Here is a 25672-nt window from a genome sequence, read left to right on the forward strand (position 1 = left end):
CAAATTGTTGAAATTTTAAGCCCATTTAAAAATTTTTTGGTTGTTTAAGTATTGAATTTTGAGAATACTGTATATATTCTAAATGTAACCCCTAGTCTGTGACTTAAGGATGAAAATTAAGAATGTCGTTTGAAGAGCAGTTCTCAGTTTTGATGAGGTCCAGTTTATCAGGATTTTTTTCTTTTATGTATTGTACTTCGGAAAACATATCTAAGAAATCTGCCTAAGACGATGTCACAAAGATTTTCTCCTATGTTTCTTTCTAGGATTTTCATAGTTTCAGACTTTACATTTATATATATATATATAGACATATATACATATATACACACACACCCCCCCAATTGTTCCAGCAGCATTTGTTGAAAAGACTATTCTTTATCCACACAATTAACTTTGCACCTTTGCTGAGCATCAACTGACCATGAATACGTGGGTATACTCTGGATTCTTTATTCTGTTCCACTGATCGTTGTCTTTATGCCAACACCATACTGCAGCTTTAACAGAAGTCTTGAAGTCAGAAAGTCTGAGTCCGCCAAGCTCTGCTTTTCAGAGTTGCTTTTGGCTATTTTAGGTTCTTCTTTCCATTTGAATTTTAGCATCAGTTTATTAATTTCTATCCCCAAAAGCATGCTGGGATTTCAGTTGGGTTTAAATTCAACCTAACCTTCAATTTGGGAAGAACTGACATCTTGACAGTATTAAGTCTCCCATTTCACACACGTGCTATATCTGTTTAGGTCCTTTTCAGTTTCTCTTGGGAGTATTTTTTAGTTCTGTTTCTCAGTCTTTTTATTTTTTTCTCTCTGTTTCATTTTGGGGAGCCTCTATTGCTGTATTTTTCAACTTCACTAATCTTTTCTTTCACAATATTTAATCTGCCTTATTATAGACTGAATGGTTGTGTCCCCCCGACCCCCACAATGCCCCCCGATTCACATGTTGAAGCCCTAACTCCCCACAGTGATAGTATGGGAAGTGGCCTTTGGGAGGTGATGAGGTCATTGGTGGGAGTGGGTGTGTGGGGGTTCCTGATGGGATTAGTGTCTCCATAAGAGGAGACACCAGAGAGCTTGCTCTCTCTCCACCCACAGAAAGGCCCTGTAAGGACACAGTGAATGAGAAGGAGGCCGTCTATAAGCTGGTGAGAGAGACCTCACCAGAACCTGACCCAGCTGGCACCCTGATCTGGGACTTCCAGCTCCCAGAACAGTAAGGACTAAATTTCCGGTGTTTATAGTATTTTGAATGGCAGCCAGGGTTGACTAAAACATGCCTTTATCTCATCCTATGTGTTTTTCACCTCAGACACTGTGGTTTCCATCTCTAGAAGTTCAGTTCAGCTGTTTTGTTGTTTAATATCTTCCATGTCTCCACTTAACCTGTCCCGTCTTTCCTCTAGCTTCTTGAACACACAGAATGCAGCTGTTGTAACTTTTAAAATGACCTTGTCTGCTAATTCTATTATCCGTGTCATTTCTGGTTTGGTTTCAATTGATGGATTCCGCCCCCACACCCATTATGGTTTACAGTGCCCTGCTTCTTGGTATGCCCAATCATGCTTCATGGGATGCCAGACATTGTGAATTTTACCTTATTTTCTGCTGAAAGTTTTTGTATTTTTACAAATATCCTAGATCTTTTTTCTGAGGCACAGCAGATGGACTGGAAACATTTTAGTCTTTTGGAGTCTTGCTTTGTCAGGTAGGACGAGAGTGGTATTAAGTCCGGGGCTAATTTTGCCCTAATACTGAGCCACACCCTCTGGGTGTTTGGCTTGATGCTGCACAAAGAATGAAATCTCCTGAGGTTGGTGTGACGGGAGGTGTTCCCAGCCCGGGGGAGGCGTGGGGATTCTTCCCTCTGACGCTTTTCGGTGGCTGTTTCCCAGCCCAGGGTTGTTTCCTGGCATGTGTGCCCTGATCCTGCTCAGCTGGAGACGGAGGGGGGCCTCTGCCAGTGTCCAGAGCTCCCTCTCTGGGCAGCTCCGTCCCACAGACTCTAGACACACCGACACCCACCTTCCCAGCTCCATCTCCTAAACACGAAACTCAGTCCAGGCAGTGAGCTGGGGCAGTCGTAGGACTCACTTTGTTTGTTTCCCATCTCTCGTGGAGGATTGTCCTTCAGTCCTGATATCCGGTGTCTTCAAATTATTGTATTATGGGGGGGGGGGATGTATAGCTCAGTGGTAGAGAGTGTGCTTAGCATGCACAAGGTCCTGGGTTCAATCTCCAGTACCTCCATTAAAAAAAAAATTAGAATAAAAAAAAACTTTTTAACAAAGCAAAAACCAAAAATCATTGCTTTATGTATTTTGAGTGTTTTTTGAATTGTTTCAGTTGGGAGGGTACCGCCAACCCGTACTACGCAGTCTTGGCCAGAAGTAGATGTCCTATTACGTTATATAAATGAGTAAATTACATATATATTATTCTACATATCCTACATATATTGTTATATATAATATATAGATAGACACGAAAATAAAATTACAGGTGACCCTTGAACAATATGGGCTTTGAACTGCGCGGGTCCACTTACAAGCAAATATTTTTCAACAGTAAATACTCAGGCATTGCAGCACCCATAGTGGGTTGACTCCGTAGATGGAGAGAAACACACATACAGGCAGGCTCTAAGTTATCCTCAGACTTTCAACCACGTGGAGGGGTCAGCTCCCCTCATGCAGGTGCTGTTCAAGGGCTAAATGCATATATATCAGTATGGAAGTCTTAATCCAAAAATGAAAGTCTGTGACACGCTTTGGGAAAGATCCCCAGCTGCTCTTCTTGCTTGGTGAAAGTAATGCAACCTTGCTTCTCCCGAAAGAAAATTTTTAATTAAAAAAAAAAAAAAGTCTACCTCCACGTCCCCGTTCCACTCCCACCCCAGCTCAAAGGTGATGACCCTGGCGCTGGGTCCTACGCTTCCTTCCAGGAGTGTTTGTGCGTCTACACTTACCTGTATGCCTGCTTAAGTGGTATCATACCACAGAAACTGTTCTATACGTTGCCTTCTTCACTTGTATCTTAGAAATCTTTACATGTCACCAAATAAAGGCCTGACTTCTTTTCAGGATGAAGAGAACTCTATACAGTAGGTGTTCTGTATTGCGTTAGCGATCCTGTACTGAGGGACGTGTCGTTCCACTTTTTCCACTGCTATAATCCATGAGCACACGCGTGCATGTGGCTGAGCACACAGGTATGTGTGTATCCGCAGGGAGATTTCCAGAAAGATTGTTGGGTCATTGGACACCAGCCAGGGCCAGGGCTCTAAGCCCCAAAAGGATATCTTCTGAAATGCCAAGTGGAAAAAAAAAAAAAAGCTTTATTGGTAAAATGTAACTTGTGTTCTTGAATAATACAAACTGATGTGGATGCTGAATGGAAAGTAGATTTCAGGGGTTGGTGTAGCTCAGTGGTAGAGAGTGTGCTTAGCATGCACAAAGTCCTGGGTTCAAACCCCAGTACCTCCATTAAAAAAAGAAAGAAAGTAGCTTCTTTCTGGACTTTTTTCTGTCCTTCCTGTGTGTTTCCGTATTTTGCTGGTTTCCTAAGCACTGCTTGGGGCCACTTCCAGTCACTGATTTTGGCCGCTGGGAAGGCACAGGTGACAGATACCTACCCACCCACAGGGGGCAGCCAAGGGATGCTTGCTGAGTCGATGTGATGGCTGTGGAAAGTTCTATCCCTGGACAGCACTGCTCTGGCCATCACCTAAGGCAATCTCCCTGCCTGCCCTCTGCAGACAGATGGGTTTCACATTAAATTCACAGACGTGGAGCGGTCCCTTCACAGCCTGTGGGAGTCAGGCAGCCATCTCAAAACAGCAAAGTCCAGGCAGAGAAAAATGGTGCAGTGCCGAGTCTGCAGTCTCCAAAGGTTGGGTGGTGGAGCTGGTGGAGGATTGGGAACCCCAAGCCTGGGGTCAGTCTGGTCTTCCCTTCCCCATCTCCCCAGCCTCCCCTACTCCACCTCCCACAGAGATTTCAGAAAGAGAATGAGTTTTCCATCAGTGCACCTTACAAGAGATTGAAAAAAAGATCTTTTAGTGGTGGATGAGGGATCTTTAAGCAGTGGTGCGCCTCCTGTATTTGACACCAAAAGTAGACAATTTTTTAAAACACCTTCCTCCTCTACACAACAATATTGCCAATAACTATGATATTCTTGGTTCGTTTTTTAGTTTTGATACAAAACTGACAGACGCGAAGATTACATTTCAATGTCAAAGATACTGAGTTCAGTAAAAGATTTCCTGTGTGAACTAAAACATCTCCTTTCCAAACAAAAATATTACGCCTCGCAGGTCCCATACACGCTGCTTTACTCTTTTACATTCCAGACACAAATAAAAGCTTCCAGTGTCACACAGAATGACAGAGTGGAAGTAGCCTGTGTTCTGGTTCCTTCGTCTTCCCATCACAGCCCACCTGTGTGTGTTGAGTCTACTTCTGGGAGACAAAGCAGCCCCAGGGCTTGGAGACACGAACTGCACCCAAAGAGATTCCCGGCCTTGAGGAACTGACTGACCAAACCTGCGAATGGCGGGGCTGACTGTGTAGTTGAGAGTTCTGTGAATTAACTTCTGTGGATAATACAATATTTATTTTTAAAAATAAGTAATAAAAGGGGGAGGGTATAGCTCAGTGGTAGAGTGTGTGCTTAGGATGCACGAAGTCCTGGGTTCAATCCCTGGTACCTCCGTCAAAAAAACACAAACAAACTACTACCAAATGAATAAATAGACCTGATGACCTCCCCCTCCTCCCACAAAAACAAAAATAATAAATAAGTAATAAAATGCACTGATACGAAACTCGCAAGCATTTTATTAAAACTCAACAGTTACCAAAACAGAGTTACCAGGCCCCAGTGGTTCTGCTCTTAGGTATTGATTCAAGAAATCGAAAATTTATGCCCAAAAAAAAAAAAAAAAAAACCTTGTACAGAAATGTTCACAGCAGCAGCATTCGTAATAGCTAAAAAGTAGAAACAACCCAAATATTTATCAATAGATGAACAGATCAATAAAATGTGGTCTGGCCCTATGATGGGATAGCACTCAGCCATAAAAAGGGATGAAGCAGTGACACCTGAGACAACACGGTGAACCCCGGAGCCCTGCTGCCCCACCCTCTGGGAGGCAGCGCTCAGGGGTTCCCTCACAACCATACTCAAAGGGCCTTACTTTGAGTATTTTCACTTTCTCAATTTTTAGAATTTGATTTCTTGAGTCTTTTGGCCTGAGTTGTCAGGTTTTACTATTCCTTTTGCTGTTTTTCGGTTGAACCATAGCCAGCTGTTTTGAATTTACCTTTCTCATTTAATGGCATCTGAAATTCTGTCACTTCATCCAACCATCCACCCAACTACCCACTCATCCAACCACCTACCCACTCACCCAATCATCCACCCACCTGCCCACCCATCCACCCACTCACGCATCTCTCCATCCACCCATCCACCACCCACTCATCCATCCATCCGCCCACTTGTCCATCCATCCACTTACATACCTTCACACACACCCACTCATCCATCCAACCATCTGTCCATTTTTCATTCATTCAGCAAACCCAAATTGTGCACCTCCTCATGTTCCAGTTACTCTACTAAGTGCTGTGGATTCAGTGATGAGCAAAATCAAACAAGGTCCTTTCCCTCATAGAACTTATTTCAGAGCCTCGCTACTCCAGGTGTGGTCTGTGGACCAGCCTCACCTGGGAGCTTGTAAGAAATGCAGCATCTCCGGCCCTGCCCCAGGTCTACTCAATCAGAATCTGCATTTGAACACAACCCTCACACGGTTTGTGGACCCATTCCTGTGGGAGAGGCGCAGACTGAGAGGACTACATGGGAACTTAAGTCTGGGTGAGACACAGTATTGTTTTCAGAATAAAACAAATGCACCAAAAATTAACGAGACCTTGGGCCAAGCAATGGTTTGGGAGATGCTCCAGTTCTCACCCCCAACCCTGAGTCCTTTCACATTTGGACAATCCACAGCACAGTACTTTTGTCTGCCTTTCTTATCACCCAGAGTTCTTTTTAATGCTCACCTTGGTGGGCAGAATAATAGCTCCCCAAAGATGTCCATGTCCTAATGCCTGGAATCTGTGGATATGTGGCAAAGGGGACTTTGCAGATGCGATTAAGATCTCCAGATGGGGTGATCATCCTGGATTATCAGGGTAAATCTGAGGTGATCCTAAGGGTCCTGTGAGAAGGAGGCAGAAGGGTCAGGGGGAGAGAAGATGCTAGCTGCTGGCTTTGAAGATGGGGGAAGGGGCCACAAGCCAAAGGATGTAGGCAGCCTCTGGAGGCTGGAAAGGGCAAGGAATCGGAAGCGCCCGAGGAGCCTTCACAAATAACCAGCCCTCCTCACACCTTGATTTGAGCTCCTGGTGGCTGATTTTGGAATTCTGACCTCTTGAATAGTAGGAGAATACATTTGTGTTGTTTAAAGTCGCTGACTTTGTGGTGATTTGTGACAACAGCCATAGGAAACCAATATACCACAGTCACCATGATTCCAATTTTTTTGGAGGTAAAATTGGTATATAGCATTATATTAGTTTTATTTATTTATTTTTAGTTTGTTTTTGGTGGGGGGTTAAGTAGGTTTATTTATTCAATAATTTTTTAAAATGAGGGTACTGGGGATTGAACCCAGGACCTCATGCATGCTAAGCACGTGCTCTACCACTTGAGCTACACCCTCCCCCTATATTAGTTTTAGGTGCACAACATAATAACTTGGTGTTTGTATACACTGCAGAGTGATCACCACAGTAAGTCTACTTAGCATCCAAAGAAGAAAGAATGCCTTTTTTTTTTTTTTTTTTTTTTAGGAGAAGAGATAACTAGGTTTATTTGTCTACTTAATTTTTAAGTGGAGGTACTGGGGATTGAACCCTGGCCTTTGTGCCTGCTAGACAGACACTCTTACCACTGAGCTATCTCTTCCCCCAGAATGCCTTTTGATTATCATCACAATTGAACTATTTCTCTAGTTGATTAGTGTGACTTTAGAAAACCTGAGTCCAGCTTTTCCACTTCCTGGTGAGGTGACCTTTGTGCCTCTTCTTTTGTGAAAAGGGGAGGTGGGGGTGGGGGACTAAATCAGGGGCTTCCCTCTGAGCTTTGTGGAGCCCTAGGGACTCATGGGGAAGGGTCCCCCCACCTCCCACTCCCTCCAGCCAGAGCGCCTCCGGGCTTTGTGCCCCGTGGCCTGCTTCTGTGGGAGAGTTTATTTGAAGACAACCTTCTGTACTAGAGAATGTGTTCTGAGACCACTGCATTTAAAAATGTTGGGGGAGAAATAGAACTGGACTTCACTGAGATGTTCCCTGAGCTCCCTGTCAGCCCTGCAGGAAGCACATCTAGGGTTTTTCTCTTTCCTTTTCCTCAGCGGGAAACAGAGGGCATCGCTGGAGCCACTTCTGGGACTAGCTGTGTGCCCTTGGGCAAATGAATTCACCTCTCTGAGCCTCCGTTTGACCCCTTGGAAAGGAAGGGTATGAATAACGTCCACCTCCCAGTGTTGTCAAAAGGATTACATGAAATGATGGGGCAAAGCAGCCTATGACAATAGTAGTAGTAACACCAATAACAGTTGTTGAATACTCACTGTGTGCTAAATACCTTGCTGCACCTTCACTTGGTTCTTACAGCTTCCATGTGAAGGAGGCACAATCGCCAGCATCTTCCAGGCTGGGCGAGGGGGCAGAGCTGGCATTCCACTCGAGGGAAAGGCCTCCTCTGCCTTGACAGCACTGAACAGACTTCCCTACATGTGCGCTTCCTGGTCACATCGCAGTCACTCGCTGGCATGTTTGTATGCAGGCTGGAGAGGAGGGCCCAGGCTGTGCTCCGCAGGTCTGAGCACATGATTTGTTTATATAAGATCTCTCCCTAACTCTCTACCCCGACATAGATTCCTCTCTCTCTTTACAGAAAAAAAAAAAAAAAAAAAAAAAGCAAAAAACCCCCCAAAAAAGCACATGGGTCATGCATATATGATACACATATACACGTAGATAGAACACACAAAGTCAAATCTCAGGACTTGGAGATGAATTCTTCTCTCCGAGGAACCCCCCCTGCCTTAGGAAAATCAAGCCAGAGCCTCAGATGGCCGACAGGCAGGTGGGTTAGTTCCTCTAGTGACAGTTTCGCTTTGTGGATGGTAGGTATCAGTGGGGTTCCTCCCCAGATCATTCAAGCAAGCCACCTGGAGCCCAGGTGAGCGAGGCCCCAGACACTCCCAGCCTGCTGGCAAGCTGTCCAGCCTCGAAGTCACCAAGGGACACTTTTGCCACCTGTCTGGGTTTTTCTAAGGCCCCACCCCCTTCCGCAGTAGCGCTGTAAGTGGTGCCAGGCGGGGGGCCCGTGATGTTCATGCCTGGGCTCCCTCACACAGCCAGGAGCCACCACTAATGTCCGTCTGTGTCTGAATCAGAAGCCATTCTAGGGCACTACTCCCCCCAGCGACCCAGAGATGGGAAAATCTTCAGGACAATATATTTTCAAGTGAAAAAAACAAATGCATGCTCTTCCATCCTATAACTTCTTCTAGAAGTTATGCTCAGACATGCCCAGAAATGTATGTGGAAGATGGTGATTGTGTTTACGCAGGACACAAAGGGAGAGAGGCCGGGCTCAAAGGACCGTGTTCTGCACGGTCCCTTTTACATGGCATTCTGTGGGGACAGAGGGCCGGTTGGTGGTTGCTGGGTTAGGGCCGGAGGGCAGAGCACCAAGGTCTTCCTGAGTGACGGGAACGATCTTGTCTTGGTGGTGGCGGTGGGTCTGTATGCCCTCATGAGCACCCACGAGACTGGGCACTGAGGGTGAACTGTACGTCCGGGAGCCTGGCTTAAAGAATGCAGGTGGAAGGACAGTTACTGCAGAGATGATTGTATTTAAAAAGACAGGAAACAGCTTCAATGCCCGGTCGTGGAGAATGATCGAATAAATACACCTCCATATAAGGGAGCACTGTGCAGCTACTCAATGGAAGAGAGAGATGCTTATGTATCAAAATGAGATGATCTCCGAGAGTTACAGTTATGAGGGAAATGGTGTGTATGGTGTTTATCATTTATGTAAAATAGATATAACAAAAAAGCAACCCAATCCAAAAATGGGCAGAAGACCTAAGCAGACATTTCTCCAATAAAGACATCTAGATAGCCCACAGGCACATGAAACGATGCTCGATATCACAATTATTAGAGAAATGCAAACCAAAACTACAATGAGGTGTCACCTCACACTGGTCCGAATGGCCATCATTAAAAAGTCCACAAACGATAAATGCTGGAGAGGACATGGAGAAAACGAAACCCTCCTACATTGTTGGTGGGAATGCAGTTTCCATAGTGGTGCAGCCACTATGGAAAATAGTATGGAGATTCCTTAAAAAACTAAAAATAGAGTTACCCTATGATCCAGCAATCCCACTCCTGGGCATATAACCAGAGAAAACTCTAATTTGAAAAGATACATGCACCCCAATGTTCATAGCAGCACTATTCACAATAGCCAAGACATGGAAGCAACCTAAATGTCCACTGACAGATGAACGGATAAAGAAGATGTGGTGTATATATGTGTGTGTGTGTGTGTGTGTGTGTGTGTGTGTGTGTGTGTGTGTGTGTGTATATATATTTTTTCAGCCATGAAAAAGAATGAAGTAATGCCATTTGCAGTGATGTGAATGGACCTGGAGATTGTCATACTAAGTGAAGTGAAGAGAAAGACAAATATCATATGACATCACTTAAATGTGGAATCTAAAAAAATGATACAAATGAACTTATTCACAAAACAGAAACAGACTCACAGAAAACAAACTTATGGTTACCAAAGGGGAAGAGGGAAGGATAAATTAGGAGTTTGGGATGAGCAGATATAAACTATTGTATATAAAACAGATAAACACAACAAGATCCTACTGTATAGCTCAGGGAAAAATATTCAAGAACTTACAATAAACAATAATGAAAAAGAATATATATGTATAACTGAATCACTATGCTGTACACCAGAAACACAACATTGTAAATCAACTACACTTTAATAAAAAAGATATAGATTTACATATGCTTGTATATGCATAGACTATCTCTAGAAAAATACAAAAATCTGATAATACTAGTTGTATCTGGAAAGACCGGAAGTAGCTAGGAGTAACTGAGAAAATCCAAATTTTACTTTATACCCTTAGGTATTTCTCACATTAATGTTTTTACCATGAACATTTAGTGCTTAAAAAATACCCTGAGTCCTTCTGGCCCATTTCTTGGCTGCCTCAATGTGCAAGAACTTCTTGTGTGGGACTTTGCCCCTTAAAGGATCCTGCAAGGTGAACATTGTAGGTACAGAGGAGCCCAGAGCCTACCCTGTAAAATGGGCTGTCAAGCTGCTTTTTTTTTGTAGGTTTAAGTAAATGAGTCTATGTAAAACCCCAGGTATACAGAAGGTGCTTAATAACGTTATTTTTCTCTGCCTTAGTTCTCTCACACCCACTCCATTTTGCAGTCCTGGTTTTAGGCATTTGGGGAGAAAATTCACATTAACCATCACGCTCCGCTAACAAGGACCATTTGAGGGTTAGAGTATTTTCTTTCCCATTTCAAAAGGGAGGAAGGGCATCCCACATTAAGCACCTCTCCTGCTGTATATCTTGAGACTTTGTTGCCAGTCCCACCAGCCAAGGAGGGCAGCAAGTTTCCTGATGGGATAAAAATACTGGTAGAATAGAGGGTTGAATACTTTTACTGGTTTTTTGTTTTTTTTTTTAAACAGAGGTACCGGGGATTGAACCCAGGACCTTGCTCCACCATTGAGCTATTTCTCTCCCCCTTGAATACTTTTTCTGGAATAATGACACCCTTACTCTAGGTGCCCATTCACCCGTTCAGTACTGTGCCGGGTACTGGGACTTGTCCGTGAGCCGATTCTACGTGGCGGAGCCCTGCCATGGAGCTCTCAGTCCCTTCCCCCTTCCTTATTAAGTTCAGCTTTATTGAAGTATAATTTATGCAAAGTAAAATTCACGTTTTTTGTGGGCCATTCCATGGGTTTTGACAAATGCAGATAGTCATGTAATCAATCCCCCACCACCATCAAGATGTAGGCCAGTGCTGTCACCATTCCCAAAGTTTCTCCTGCTCCTTTGTGGTCAGTCTTCCCCCCACCCCCAGGAAACCAGTGATCTGTCTTCTGCCCACATGGATCTGCCTCTTCCAGAATGTCCTCTGAATGGGATCGTACAGGATGCGTGAGTCTAGCTGCTGCCACTTAGCTTAATCCATTTAAGATTCACTCCCATTGTTTTGTGTGCCAAGAGCTCATTCCCTTTTACTGCACCATCCCCAGCTGTGGACGGACCACTTTGGTGCCATCTTGGGGACAAAAAGAGAAGGAAGACAACTAACTGTGACCAAACTGGCCCCGAACTGACTGAGTTTACTGGAGCGGAGCACATTAAATCTTCTCCCAACGGAGGCAGAGTTAGGTCAGGAAAGGCAGATTCGATTATTATGGAAAAACAGATAAATGCCATTTCTTGCACCTCCAGCTCTGTGGACTGAAACACTCACATTCATTTTGTTCATTTTTGTGTGTGTTTTGATGGTGATAATAGGGCCCCAAATGGAGCAAGTGAGCAAGGGGCCCAGTATGGCCCCGCGGGCCCCCAGCCTTTATGACAACAGTGCTGAGTCATAGAGGTCCTGCCCGTCCCCAAGAGAAGCTTCTTCTCCTTCCTGTGATGCCTTGGCCCCCTTGGGCGGAGTTTTGCCCTAGCGGGGCTGATGGGGGAAGATGGAGTTTCTTGGAACCACTCAGACCGCCAGTTACTGTGGCCCCAAGAAAGCCTGTGGCATCTGTGCGCTGCCTCCGGCAGTGCCGGCCCCAGTGATCCAGGAGTGCTATCAGCCCTATTACCTGCCTGGGTACCGCTACCTCAACTCATGGAGACCCAGCCTCTTCTACAAGATCTCCAACGGCCAGACCTGCGGGGACGAGGGGGCCACGTGCCGCAGTGCCCTGCGGCCGCCCACCATCCTGCCTGCCGTCCGCTCCGCGCTCTTCTGTCGCTACAGCCCCCGCGACTGGGACCAGTCCAACCAGCTGCAGGTGCGCGGGGCAGAGGCCTCGCGGCTGTGGGCCGGCCGGCTGACCGGCGACTCCGTGCGGCTCATGCAGGACAAAGACCAGCTGACGCGCCAGATGCAGGAGGGGACCTGCCGCAACCTGGGCCAGAGGCTGTCGGACATCGGCTTCTGGAAGTCGGAGCTGAGCTATGAGCTGGAGAGGCTTCTGAACGAGAGCCACAGCATGGACGCAGTCAAGCGGCGGCTGGAGTGCTGTGGCCGAGGAGCTGACCTGTCCCCTGCAGGTGAGTGTGGGGCGGGGCGGGGGCCTGGCGGCCGCTGCCACCCAACCACTGCAGGGTGGCCCACGCCCTCCCCTTGGGTGAAGAGCAAGGTGACAGGCACTTTGCAGTTCAGCTTGAACGCAGCATCATCTATAAGCAATTTTTAAGTAAATATATATACATAGATTATACATATAGAAGTCTTAGTCAATTCAGGATAATCCCAGTGCAATCAGTTCCTCTGTCTGAATGGAATTTCCTTGTCTCCTTGCAGTTACATCAAAATGACAGGGGTTTCATAAGACATTACAAGCTTGCGTGTGCATGTGTGTATATGATGATCTTTAGAGGATGTCCTGCAAAGAGCTGCTTTGTTTTTCTTCATAGCCCTTAAGATCTGCTAACACACTCTGTAATTTTTGTGTTTACTTATTGTTTTTCTCCCCATGCTAGCATATAAGCACCGTGAGGGCAGGGATTTCTGCCTGTTTTGTTACCAAGGACTGCTAGTCAGCTGTGATGGACCAGTCCGTCTATGCTGGTCCTTAAGGACTGGTGTCCGTGCTGATTGCCTATCGTCTAGACTGATGCTCTGAACATCCGCCCAGTCTTGCACAGGGTGTGGCACAGAGTGGATACTCACTTGCTGAGTAAGTGATGGATATCTGAATGTGGACATCCTCCACCCTTCCTTGGTCTCCTAGTCTCCAGTCATATCCTGGAGCAGCTGGAATGGCTTTGGGCTGCATGCGAACAGATATCTGACCCACAGCGGCTCAGTCTGATAGGGGTTTTGTTTTCTGTCCTAATGAGAATTCCAGAGGGAAAGAGATGAGGCTACTGCAGCCTCTGCCTGATTCCAGAAGGGACCCAGGTTCCTAGCTTTCTGCTCGGCCGTCTTTAGCGTGTGGCTTTTGTCTTAACTACTTTCAAGGATGTTTCATATCTCACATTGCAAACTCCCACCTGCTAAGGAGCAGTTGGATAGTCTCATCTGAGGCAGGAAGAGGGAGGTAGGGCAGGGGGGACTGTATCTGTCCCTTTTTACCAGGGACTGTTGCTTTTCCAGAAGGCCCTTTATGTGATTCCATCTTTAGCCCATTCGCCCGAACTCCCGCGGGCTCCCTGGCTGCAGAGGAGTCTGGGTAAGTGAGCATCCTTCACTGGGTCCTGGAGTGGACATTGGGCGTGGAAGTGGCATTATCTGCCTTGCTCCATGGGAGGTAATCTTGGCCACACAAGACTGATGTTCTGCCGCACCCTGGAGCACGTCAGGGCTCAGAACTGCCTGCCTGGAAACTTCCTGTAGCTGTTTCTGCTTCATGTCTGGTGTGGGGACTTCTACAGTCCAGGTCCTGCCTCCAGATCCTGCAGGAGACATGGGACAGGCTCTGATCACTATGGGGTGGGGTCCCTACTGTTCCCCTCCGTCCCCAGGTTTCTCCCCGGGAAGGCGAGTGGGCAGGGCTGCTTCTCAGAGACCCATGGCAGCTACCCTCGCTCTCTCCTCACTCCCCCAGCCTTTCTGGAAAGCCCAGCTCTGCCTCATCACGTGTGGCCTCCTCTGATAGCCACGTGTTGGCACAGGGACTGCCGACATCTCAGTTCTATCCACTTGTCTCCAACTCCAAGGTCACCACCTCAGTCCAGGTGCCTCTCATGGGACAATGGTGACTGCTTCCTTCCTGGCCTCCTCACTTCTGCCTCCTCCAACCCATTTTCCAGACAGCAGCCACAGGGATGATTTTAAATATTAAACTAGATCACTGCATTTCCTCGCTAAAACCCCATTAGTGGCTTCCAGTGCCCCCTAGTTCACATCTGAATTCCCTGTCATGGCTTCTGGCCTCACTTTCTCCACTCTGGTCCCAATGACTTCCTGTCTGCTGCTTCTCCTACCTCAGGGCCTTTGCACCTGCTGTTCCATCTTCCTGGCACATCATTCCCATTCATTTCTGCTGCATCTCATAATTCAGGTCTCAGTCTGTCACTTCTTTAGAGAAATCCTCCCTGACTACCCTGCTGGTTCCTCCCCACTCACCCACATCACCCTATTTTCATCACAGCCCTTTTCACAGTCAGAAATGATGGGGTTTCCTCCTGTGTTCGCGTGTGTGTGTCCTCTCTCCTCTGATGGAAGAATGGGGACTGTGTAGTTCACAGCATTATCCCAGGGACCTTGATCAAGTGTGACACAGAGAAGGAAGGGGTCAGTAAATTCTAAGTGAATCAATGGACCCTGCCTCCTTTTTGAATTTCCAGATGCATCTGCATCCTGACACCAGATGTTCTGCTCCCCTGCCTCCTTCTCACTCTGGCTGCTCTTTGTGACATCACAGGCTAATGGCCTGTCACCATTCTTTCTCAGCTGAGCTCCACTGAGCAGTCTATTCTACTCTGCTTTGTGTCCCCCTGATGGTTGTAAGGTCCATGGCCATGTGGCAGGGCTGCCTGGGTCTCACTTGTTCCTGACCACTTTCCAAAGCTCTCCCCCTATTTAGAGATCTCCAAAAAAGGATTTTCACATATATTCATATGTAATACTTACAGACAGTATTCTAAGTGCTTGACACGTGTCAAGCTGACTTAACCGGCACGGCAAACTGGAGATGTGCACCAGTTTTGCTTCCATCTGCCATCTCAGCATCCCACAGCCCTGACTGAGGGAGAAGGGGAGGCAGAAGCCCCACCCCCACCCCAAATGCACAGTGATGAGGCCACATGAAGCATCCAGGTTTCCCAGGAATGAAACAGACCATGGCAAAGGCAGACGTGAGTCACCCCTCTGCTCGGGGTCTACATACAGCCGCAGGGAAAACACAGGATTTCCCACTGCTCCCTGTAGATGGCCCTGGAGTGTCTGTACCAGCGAGAGAAAAGGATCGGGATTGATTTGGTCCATGACAACGTGGAGAAAAATCTTATCCGGGTAAGGTGCCTCTTGGGTCTGGCCAGCCCCCTGAGGGAGGAGGGAAGGTCAGCAGGTGAGAGAGGCTTCAGAGCTGCCTGCCAGGAGCAAAGTTAGGGCTCAGAAAGCGTGGGTGGGGGCCTGGGTTGCAATTCAGAAACAGTGAGAAATGAGGTCATTGGACCCTCAGTCTTTTCATCTCCAAAATGGGCATCATCATCATAATACCCCCAATAAATAACAATAGTAAAAGCTAGCATTGTTGAGCACCTACTGTAAGTCACATACGGTAACACTTCATATGCACTGTTTAATTTAGTGATAAAATAAGGCGTAAGTGAGGACTTGACACATAGTAGATACTGTGTTTTCTTTTGATCTGGAGGGATAGGAAAAGAAAAGAAAGTAGGGCAAAGAAGGTGGAGCTTCCACCATTGACTCTTTGTTGCCTGGCCCAAGGATCACTGAATTGAGGCAGGAAATGGAATTTCACCTTGTGGGATGGAGGGTGGGGAGAGAGATGGGGATGGGGGCGCTGGCCTGGGAGACAGGATGCTGTGAGTTTCTAAGGGGCTGTCTCTGACATTTTTCATTGCAGGAAGTAGATTTGCTAAAATGTTGCCAAGAACAGATGAGAAAACTAGCTCAAAGGATTGATCTCCAGATGCGGTAAGAGCTGCTTTCTCTCCTCTGTCTTCGAGTTTGTTTTGGGGTCTCCCAGGTTGCTGGGGGCAAGACAGATGGGTCCTACATCTCCACGTGGTTCTTTTGATTAGTGCTGGTAAGTGTTTAACAACCAGCTCGCCAGGAAAAGAAAAGAATCTTGATTTGCTGTATTTGCCAATTTCAGTGGTGTAAATGCTCCCGTCGTGGCTGATCTCAGTCTGCCAACATGGTGTTACTGAGATGTGCATGACTGACTTTCCTGAGTCAAAACACTATTGGTTGTTCCTGTTTGCAGTGAGGGTTTTGGCAAAAGAAACTGACCTCACTGAGGCTCCTCTGAGCCGGTGTCTTCCCCAAGCCAGTTTTGAATCTTGGAACATGGCAGAGAGTGGGTGGCCTTGGGGACCAAGATGAGGGGCCTGGGCATCTCCAGAGGGGAGCCAGTGGACACCTTGAGCCACCATTCCTTTGGGTCTTCAAAGGAATCAGCTTTTTGTTCTTGGAAGATTGTGTAACTGGTATCATGACAAGCCAGGAGGCTCCCCCCGTAATTAAAAGGAAGTTCAAGTTTTACAGGGCTTGGGACCCATTGCTAAGCCCTTGGCACCCAGCTTCCCTGGAGGCAGCAGCCTTCCTTCCTGGCTTTTGAGCTGGGTACTGGCCTTTAACTCTCTCTCTCTCTTTTTTAATGTGGAATGCTTCATGAATTTGCGTGCCTTTTACTCTTGTAGGGCAAACTGCTCTGCTGGTTTCTTCTTTTTGTTTACTCAGATGTAGATCACAGGTGATGAGCTGGCAACCTTGCCAGAGCTGCCCCTTCCTGCTGTGTGGGGCGTGTGGGCAGCCCGCAAGGGATGCTAAGGGGTCAGGAAGCTTGCAAAGAGGCTCTGGGGGCTTGGTGCCCTGATTGGTTGTACCCCGGAAACAGCAGTCACCCCCATCCAACACACGCACAGCAGCCCCTCAACTCCACTGAGGCAGTAACAAGGGGTAGCAGGGATAGGAGAGAATCACCCAGATAAAACAGCATCCAGGGCAGTGCTGAAAAGCTCCCAGCAGATCTAAGGGCGTGGCCGGCGGCAGATGAGCTGGGACGGTCCAGGGAGACACGAGAGGCGCAGGCCTGTCGAAATGAGGTGCAGATACAGCAGTGGCTGAGGCGGCAGTTGAATGGGTGAAAGCAGGGTCGAGTTCCACCATTTGTATGCCTCTGTCCTGGTTTCTGACAATTCAACCTATCATTTGGACTATGCTTGCCTAATATTGGTCTATAAATTAATTCACTTAAAAAAACCCTTAAATACTTGTATTTAAGCAGGGAAGTTTTAACAAAGGGTGTTCTTTGGGCAGGCGAATGCCTTGATTGTACTTTCCTTGCCCTTATTTTTATGATCACCTGCTACTGGCAAAAAAAATGGTTTTCCATCAGTGTTTGGCATGGGGCTATGACAGCTCAGTGTTGGCGTGATGAGAGGGCTGAAGTTTGGGACAGTTTGAGCCAAAGAAGGAGCAAAAGCCCAGACTTGAAATCGGGGAGCTGGACTCTGGAAGAGAAATCTTGAACCTGAGGTGGGTGGAGGGCTGCCTGTGTGACCCCAGGTGACGAAGCAAGAAGGGGGAGGGTTGGGAGAACTAGAAGAGACCAAGATGGTCTCATTGACAGGGAGACAGAACAGAGTGAGCACAGATGTCAGAGGGAGGGAGGGACAGAAAGGGAAAGACACGAAGCCATAATCAGAGAGAGGTGAGGGGCAGAGAGAGACACAGATATGGCAGACAATGAGAGAAATCAAGAGGGGAGAGAGACAGAGAGATGGAGAAGGACAGACACAGAGAAAGAGGAAGAGCAGGAGAGGCTGGGATGAAACCAGCTGAGGCAGAGAAGGTGGGGAGGGTTTGAGAGCAGGTGGAGGGGGGACCCCTCTTTGCCAGGACTGTAGGCCCAGGCACCCTGGAGAGAGGCTGTTTGACCTTGGGCAGTGGTCCGTTTGTCAGAGGATGCCTGTCATCTTGCAGGGAGGCGGCTGGTGCTGCTGGGGCAGCCTGATAGACTGGGCGCTGGCCAGAGCCTCAGCAGAGGGGAGGAAGTCAGTGCCCTTGCCCTGCGGGGAGGCTCTGCCACTGACCCGCCCGGGCGGCCGCCCTGGCCCCGGCAGGTGCTGGGCTGTTGATGCTCGGTTTTCTGGCTGAGGCCTGAGTCCCGAATCTGGGTGAGGCTGTGTCCTCACCTCACCAGGCGCCCCAGCCAAGCAGATAGGGCTTTCCTGACTGAGCAGGAGTCAAGTTCGGGCTCTTCCTGGTGGGCTGACAGTGGGGCGAACCTTGCCACTGACCAGGGTCTCCAGCTGGGGGAGACAGGGGCTGCTGCCTTCTTTCTCGGGGGCCTCATGAGCAGGATCCTGGACCAGCTGACCCAGGATTCTGGGGCTCCAGGTTGCCCTCTGATGCTCTGGCAGGTTTCTCTCCACAGTCTGGTCTTGCTTCATACTTCAATTCATTAGGCAAGATGGAGCCTCGTTTATCCATTGCTCTGCCAATTCTGAAGTCCCCAAGGGCCCCAGGATGGCTCCTCCTGCCCAACATGACCCCCTGGGCATCCTGATGGGTGGGGACCCAGTATTAGGATTTAATTTCATTGCTCCTGGCCTGTTTGAAACCCCTCACCAGCTGCCACTATCCATAGCAGAAAAAGAATGTAGCAAAAAAAAAAAAAAAAAAAAAGGACATGGGGAGAGGAAGAGACATACACCGAGGCCCCAAGACAGAGAGAAACCAAGCAAGATGAGGCAGGAAGAGACAAAGATGAGAGAGACAGAGAGACAGAGAGAGAGGGGAAGGGAGAGAAGGAGAAAATGAGAAGCTGCAGGAGAGGAAAAAGAGAGACCAGCCTGGGAGGATGTGCACCAATCACTTCGGTTGTGTCTGGACATCAACCTGCTCAAAGTTATTCCTTTTGTCTTCTCGTTCAATTCCTCTGAGCATGCCAATGCGGAAGTCCCAGCTGATGCTTGTGTGTCTTTAACCCTAATTTCCTTTTTTTTCAACCAAAAGAGGAACAGAGAAAGGTTCAGGCTTAGAACCTCCTGGAGACAAGAGATTCTCGCTAGGATTCTGTTAGCGTTTACTTAGTATTTACGTGTCAGGTGACTGTCTATTAATGGAAAAAAGGGTTACTGGTTTTCTTTTAAAGAGTGTGATGTAGATTTTCCTTTTAAAATACATTTATTTACGTGTTTTACTTATTTATGACTGAAAAAAGAAAAGTAGAAAGTAAATAACAGTACAGGTCCTCTGGGAACATGGCAAGAATCACGAAAGTGGTTCTCCAATGTCTGGAGTTTGGCCAACAGTGGCCTTTAAGTCTAAGCGTCTCAGCCAAGATACCAGCCCTGCAGGCTCAAGTCCTGGCCCCACTCAGTTGTCCTCCCCTCTCTCAGCTCAGTCCCTGACTCCATCCAGTCCCTGGCCCCGCCCAGTCCCTGAATCTACCCTATCCCTGCTTCTGCCAGTCTTAATGAGCTACTTGTGGGTCCCTAAGCAACTGGATGTCTCTTGCTTCTCTGCTTTTGCACATGTCCCATCCTCGGCTTGGAATTCTCAGCCCCTGCCCACCCCACACCCAACTTTGTCCATAATATCTACTCCTAGTGTTATGAAAACTGAGCTCAGACACCTCCTCAGGAAGCCTTCCCTGACCACCCCTCACCCTGAGTTAACGGCTTCTTCCTCTGGGTTACTTTATATTCTTTTCAAATCTGTGCTGTCCCGGGTATCATTCTTTAGTCTGTTTATTTTTACTGTGTTTATTTACACAAATCTGTGAGCAACTTGAAGGTAGTGGCTGGGCCCTATTCATATTTTTTTTCCCTTCGTGCTGGGCATGGGGCCAGGCGCAGCAATTTGTGAACTGGTTTAAATTGACTCCAGGCTTTACCCCAAGTATGAATTCATATCTTCTCTATCAGAAAACTGCAGCTGGAGGGTCAGATCTGGCCCACCACCTGTGTTTGGAAATAAAGTTTTCTTGGAACTCAACCACAACCACTCATTTACACATTACCATTTGCACTGCTTTCCTATGTAGCTGAGTAGTTGCAGCAGAGTCCGTGTGACCCACAAAGCCTAAAATATTTAGCATTCGACCCTTTACAGTAAATGTTTGCCTAGCCCTGTTCTAAGTGACAACAGTGCTTGGCTTGGGGGGCGGGTGGGGAGTGAGGGTGGCCCTGGGTATGTAGTAGGGCATTGAGGTGGAAAGAAGGCTGGAAGCCACTGGGGGTGGACAGAGCACCCTCCTGGGGGGCCAGAGACTTGGCTTCCAGCAGTGGCTCTGCCCTGACCGCCCGTGTGACCTTGGGTGAGGGACTCTGGGTAAGTGCACAACCCAGGGGCACGTCCTTGCCCCCACAGGGATAACCGGGATGCTCAGCACGCCCTGGAGAGGGACCTCGAGGACAAAAACTCAGCCGAGTTCATCGATGAGAAGTGCCTTAACCTGAGGAACACGTCAGACTGCATCAGCTTCTTCCACGGCGTGGAGAAAATTGATGGCACGTAAGTACCCGGCTCTCGGTCCCCACCTGGCCATGCCTGATGGGAATGGGGTTTCTGGGTCTGCTCCCGCCAAGGAACCACAAAGGGGCGTCAACCTGCTCAAAGTTATTCCTTCTGTCTTCTCGTTCAATTCTGGTTGAATGGAGATCCTCGGTTGCAAGCCACAGAATCCGATTCTGGCTAACTGAGGACAGGATAGAAATGAATTTCCTAAAAGGCTGTCAGGGAGCCACAGGTTCCAGGGGAAGGCTGGAGGAGGAGGTTGCGGTGACCGGAACGAGCCAGGGTGAGGGAGCTAATCGGCTTTGTAGTTGGAGCACCACTGTCTTTCCCCTCTTGCCCCACTTTGCCCAAGACCCATATTCCAGCAAGAGAGCATGAGTGATTGGTTTGCGACGGTCCCACGGCCACTACTGCTGGGCGCACCAGGCAAGTTCTACAACAAAACAGCTGTGACCAGGAGGAGGAGGAATCCAGGTTCAGTGGGGAGAACCAGGCTGGTGGTGGGTTCTGGAGCCAGGCTGCCTGCCTTCAAATCCAGTCTCCATATGCACACTGGGACAAAGGACTTCATCTCTCTGGGCCCTGTGTCCTCACTTCTACTGCTGGAATAAAAATAGCAGCCACCTCCCAGAGCTGCGGAGAGCACGGAAAGGTGGGCGTGGAGCACTGAGCACAGAGCACAGAGCCTCGTGTAGGGAATGACAATGGCTAACATTTATTGAGTGCTTGCTGTGTGACCTCACTTTCTCGTCATGGTGGCTATGAAGGTGGAGACTTCTGTCTGCCTGGCACTGTCGTGGGCCCCGGGGACCCAGTCCCCTCAGCCCCAGCTGCCCATCTGAACAGGAGGAAGAGAATTCCCTTCCCAAAAAGGTGCCTCCCTGAAAGTGGGGCAGCCCGGCTGGCTGGCGGAGTCTCCGAGTTCCATGCCCAGGAGGGGCTGGCTATTTAAAGCCCCCCGTCCAGTGATTCAGCTGGAGAACTGAAGCTGCCATTTGTGGCGACTAATCGCTCCCCAGATGTGCTAGCTCAGGGCTTTGTACCTGGGGTTTTCCTAAAGCGGGGCCACGTCTGGGCAGGGAAGAGGACGTCTGGGGACTCTGCTTTGCCTGATCTCTGTTCACAGTTCTCATTGCCGTGGATTAACCGCTGATGAGGATAACGATGCTATCCGTGCCTTGTACCTGATGTTTGATGTAGCCTGGGCACTATGCTGGGACCTTATACAGCATCTCATGAATAATAAACATTTATCAAATGCTTACTATTGTCAGGTGCCGTGATGGGGGTTCCACATTTAGTCAGTCAACAACCCCAGAGGGGGTTTTATCCCCATTTTTATCCCCATTTTACAGTGAGGAGATTAAGACTCAGAGAGGTGCAGTGACTGGCCCAAGCTCACACAGCAAGTGGCAGAGTCTCCATCTGAGCCCACGTTGGACACTGGGCCTGTGTTTTGCCATGATGTCTTCCTGCCTCCCCAGCAAAGCCTGCTGTGTCCTCTGTTTTCAGAGGACAGGGGCTCCAGGAAGCACGTCCCCCCTACTGAGGCATGTCACCTGCCAGGAGACCGGCTGCCTTGGCGTATTCCCCGCAGGGAGAGCGTGATAAGGAGAGCTATTTTCCCCCGGGAGCTCAGCTGTCTGCTCCAGGGGAGGGCCTGGCTGCTGCTGCCCGTGACATTGACATTGTTCCATTGAGCAGTGGGAGGTACCCTCAGAGTAAATCTACAGGTCGCTCCCTGCTGCCTTTGGTGCCTCCTCCTTCCTTGATCCATGGTGAGTAGCTGTGTGACCTTGGAAAAGACACTTGACCTCTCTGAGCCTCAGGTCTTTGTTGGATGAAAGCTCCGGATCAGATTCAGTGCCCTCTCACATCTCCAGAACCCCAAGACTCTCCAGAAGCTTAATTTTAACTCCTGCAAAAGCCAGACAAAACAACCACATTTTGTATGTTTTTAAACATATTTCTATTCACCCTGCAATCTGAGGGTGCTTTAACATGTCCTAAAAGAGTCTTCTATTTCAGATAATTGAATCTCTTTTTTTCCTACTGCCTGAGAATAAAAATCTGCTTTATTTTAAGAACTAGAGACTTCTCAGCTAGAAAAGACCTTGAAAAGTTAGCTCATCTGGTCTCCCTGGGGACTGAAGCCAGCTCAGAGAAAGGCTTTCCAGAGGAGGAAGCTCCTGTATAAAAGTTGGTTGCTTGTTGCAGGGATTTACATACTCGGCCGGGAACAACTTTCTGTTGCCTAAACCAAATCCTTTATGTGCCACCGCCTCCAAGAAGCCCTCCTAGTCTGCCCTTTCCCCAGTCTGCCCTTTCCCCAGTCTGCCCTTTCTAATGTAGCCTGAATTGCGTTTGTCCTCCCAGATCCATTCCCCAGCTGCCCAGCTATGAGTCCTCTAGGGGAGTCTGCCCTCTACATACTGCCTTTCCCGGCTCTTTGCCATCTGGTTCTCAGATGGGTTCAGCCAATAGGAGGGTCACCAGCAGGAGACGGAGGAGAAAGATGTTGGGGATTCATTCTCCACGGCTCCTCCTCTCTTACCAGTTCCCTCTCTTGCCTTTCACAGCTAGGGTGGTGACAGCTTCCTGCATTTGCAAATCCATGAGCATCTCAACACCCTCCGAGTATAAATTCCACTGATTTCCTTTTGCGATCCTGACTGACGCATAATGACCCACTCCATTTGTCTCTCTTCCATCACCCTGCTTCTAAATTCCTTCACAGAACATAACACCTCGTGTAAACATCTTCTTTATTTATCGTCTACCTCCATCCCCCGGAAATTTATCACCATGAGGATGGGGATGTTGCCGGCTCTATCCCAAGTGTCTAGAATAAGGCTTGGCATGTGGTAGGTGTTCAAAGAACATTCACAGAATGAATGTCAGTGCAGGTAGCCTGGCCCCAGGCTCATCTCTGAATCGAAGGAGCCCTGCATCCAGCATCATGCCCAATGTCCTCTTCTTGGTCTGTCTCTGTGTTTTTGGTGCTGGTGGTGGAGGGAGGGTTAGAGAAAACGGCTCTTCCAGTGAATCTCTCCTTGCCTGCAGCTCACCACGTGCCCATTCGGGGAAATCAGCTGTCCTTGCTAGCCTGCAGTTGCCTCGTCTGTAAAGTGAGGGGTTTGGATCAACTCAATGGCCCTCAACGGGGGGCAGTTGTGCCCCCTCCCCCATTTGGCACTGTCTAGAGACATTTTTGGTTGTCACAACTGGAGAAGCATTGCTACTGGCTTCTAGTGGGCAGAGGACAGGGGTGCTGCCAAACGTCCTACGGTGCACAGGACGCCCCCTGTAACAGAGAATTCTCCAACCCAAATGTCAGAAGTGCCCAGGCTGGGAAACCTTGGATTCAGAGCTCTCCAAGTCCTGCCACAAACCCTGGGCTCCTCGCCTGGGTTAAATCGCATCTGTGCCTCTTGCAGGATCTCCGTGCCCGAGACCTGGGCCAAGTTCAGTAATGACAACATCAGGCACTCGCAGAACATGCGGGCCAACTGCATCCGGCTGCGGGAGGAGGCCCAGAACCTCTTCGAGGTGTTGTCAGACCAGATGTGGAAGCAGTTTACTAACACCAACCTGGCCTTCAACGCTCGCATCGCCGAGGTGACGGACGTAAAGAACAAGCTGCAGACGCAGTTGGCTAAGGTAAGCGAGATGTGTGTGAGGACCATGGTCCATGCCGCCAAACCCCCGTCTTGCTCCCAGGGGCCTCAGCACCTCCTGGCCAAGCTGCCACTCACCGTGTTACTGCCAAGATGGTCCCACCACCCCACGGTCTACGAGCCTGTCCACCCCAAAAGGAGGCAGAGGCTATGAGCGTCCTAGAGACGCTTTGAGCATCTTGGGGGTACATCTTCCTTGCTCACTGGATGATGGAGCTTGGAGCTTGGCCTGCCTGTCACAGCAGCACCCAAAGAGGCTGCTCATGACCCCCAGGGCCCCTCACTCCATCTGAGGGCCAAGTGGCTGAGAGTGACCAGCAAGGGTGCGTGTTGATATCGGAGCCCCAGGAAATGGGTCTGAGCAGCCCTTCTCCACCCACAGCAGCATCTTTGAAGTGTAACCCCTTGACCTTCAAAGGCTTCAACAGCATCAGGACCCCCCTGGGGAGGGGTGGGTGCTTTTTATATTTGAGGAGCCGGAAGGACAGCCTAATCCTGCCAGTCTCTCCTGCTGCTCCCACGCCAACGTGCCCTTTTCCCTACTCCCATGCTTGAATGCGTCACGCTGTTTCCCACCTCCGGGGGAGTCCTCTCTGCGTGGAATTTATCCTCTCTGCTCAATTTAGAGCACCCACTGGCTGCCAGATGCTGTGCTAGGGACTGGCATGAAAAGAGGAGCCACACAAACAGTACCTGGTCCCTGTCTTCAGGGGATTTATGTTCTGGTTGGGGAGCAGTGACAGCTGTGAAATTTAGGTGCAGGAAAGACTTCGGGATGACAATCTGGTTGGCAGGGGGTGGGGAGGCAGGGGACTAGACTTGAACCTGAACTTGCAAAACAGTACCCCTTTTTATTGTGTTTGTGTTTAGGGAGGTTTAGTGGGCTGCATGCAGGGTTTGATGGAAATTACAGGGGCAGACTGAGCCCACCCACCCACCCAGGCCACCCTTTGGCCTGGCGTGTGGAGGAAGCAGATAAAACAGAAGTCTCTCTAAAATTAACTGCAAGGTTGTAATAAGTGTTAAGAGAGAAGAAGCAAGGAGATTCACCGGAGATTCTCCTGGAGATCTTACACCAGGCGGATGAGACAGGCAGGTGACATTTACATCAAGAGCAGATGGACAGGGAGTCGGGTCGCCAGAAGGACGGGAGCGGGTGGGGAGCCAGTGTTCCCGAGAGGATGTGAGTGGGGTGAGGCTGGAGGAAGGGGCCGGCTCGGCGGGTCACACGGGTCCTCCCTTCCTCCCCTCCTTCCTTCCTTTCTTGAAAAATTGTTCTATTATTGTGATAAACTATACATAACAAAACATTTGCCATTGTCTTAGTTCATTTGAGCTACTGTCACAAAAACATTATAGATTGGGTGGCTTATCAACAACATTTATTTCTCACAATTCCGAGGACTGGGAAGTCCGGGATCGAGGTCCTGGGAGATTAGCGGTCTGGTGAGAACCTGCTGCTTTG

General features: G+C 48.7%; 1 protein-coding gene across 1 annotated transcript in view; it reads left to right on the forward strand.

The window, feature by feature from the left end:
- Positions 1–11843: 11843 nt before the first annotated feature.
- TEKT5 (tektin 5) overlaps positions 11844–25672 on the forward strand; it is a 36082-nt gene continuing 22253 nt past the window's right edge. Inside the window, 6 exon segments of the mRNA XM_006190580.2 lie at positions 11844–12389; positions 12391–12420; positions 15245–15328; positions 15906–15976; positions 20384–20527; positions 23968–24190. Coding sequence (XP_006190642.2) covers positions 11844–12389; positions 12391–12420; positions 15245–15328; positions 15906–15976; positions 20384–20527; positions 23968–24190 — 1098 coding nt within the window.

This window comes from Camelus ferus, chromosome 18, assembly GCF_009834535.1.
Source record: "Camelus ferus isolate YT-003-E chromosome 18, BCGSAC_Cfer_1.0, whole genome shotgun sequence".
NCBI lineage: Eukaryota > Metazoa > Chordata > Mammalia > Artiodactyla > Camelidae > Camelus > Camelus ferus.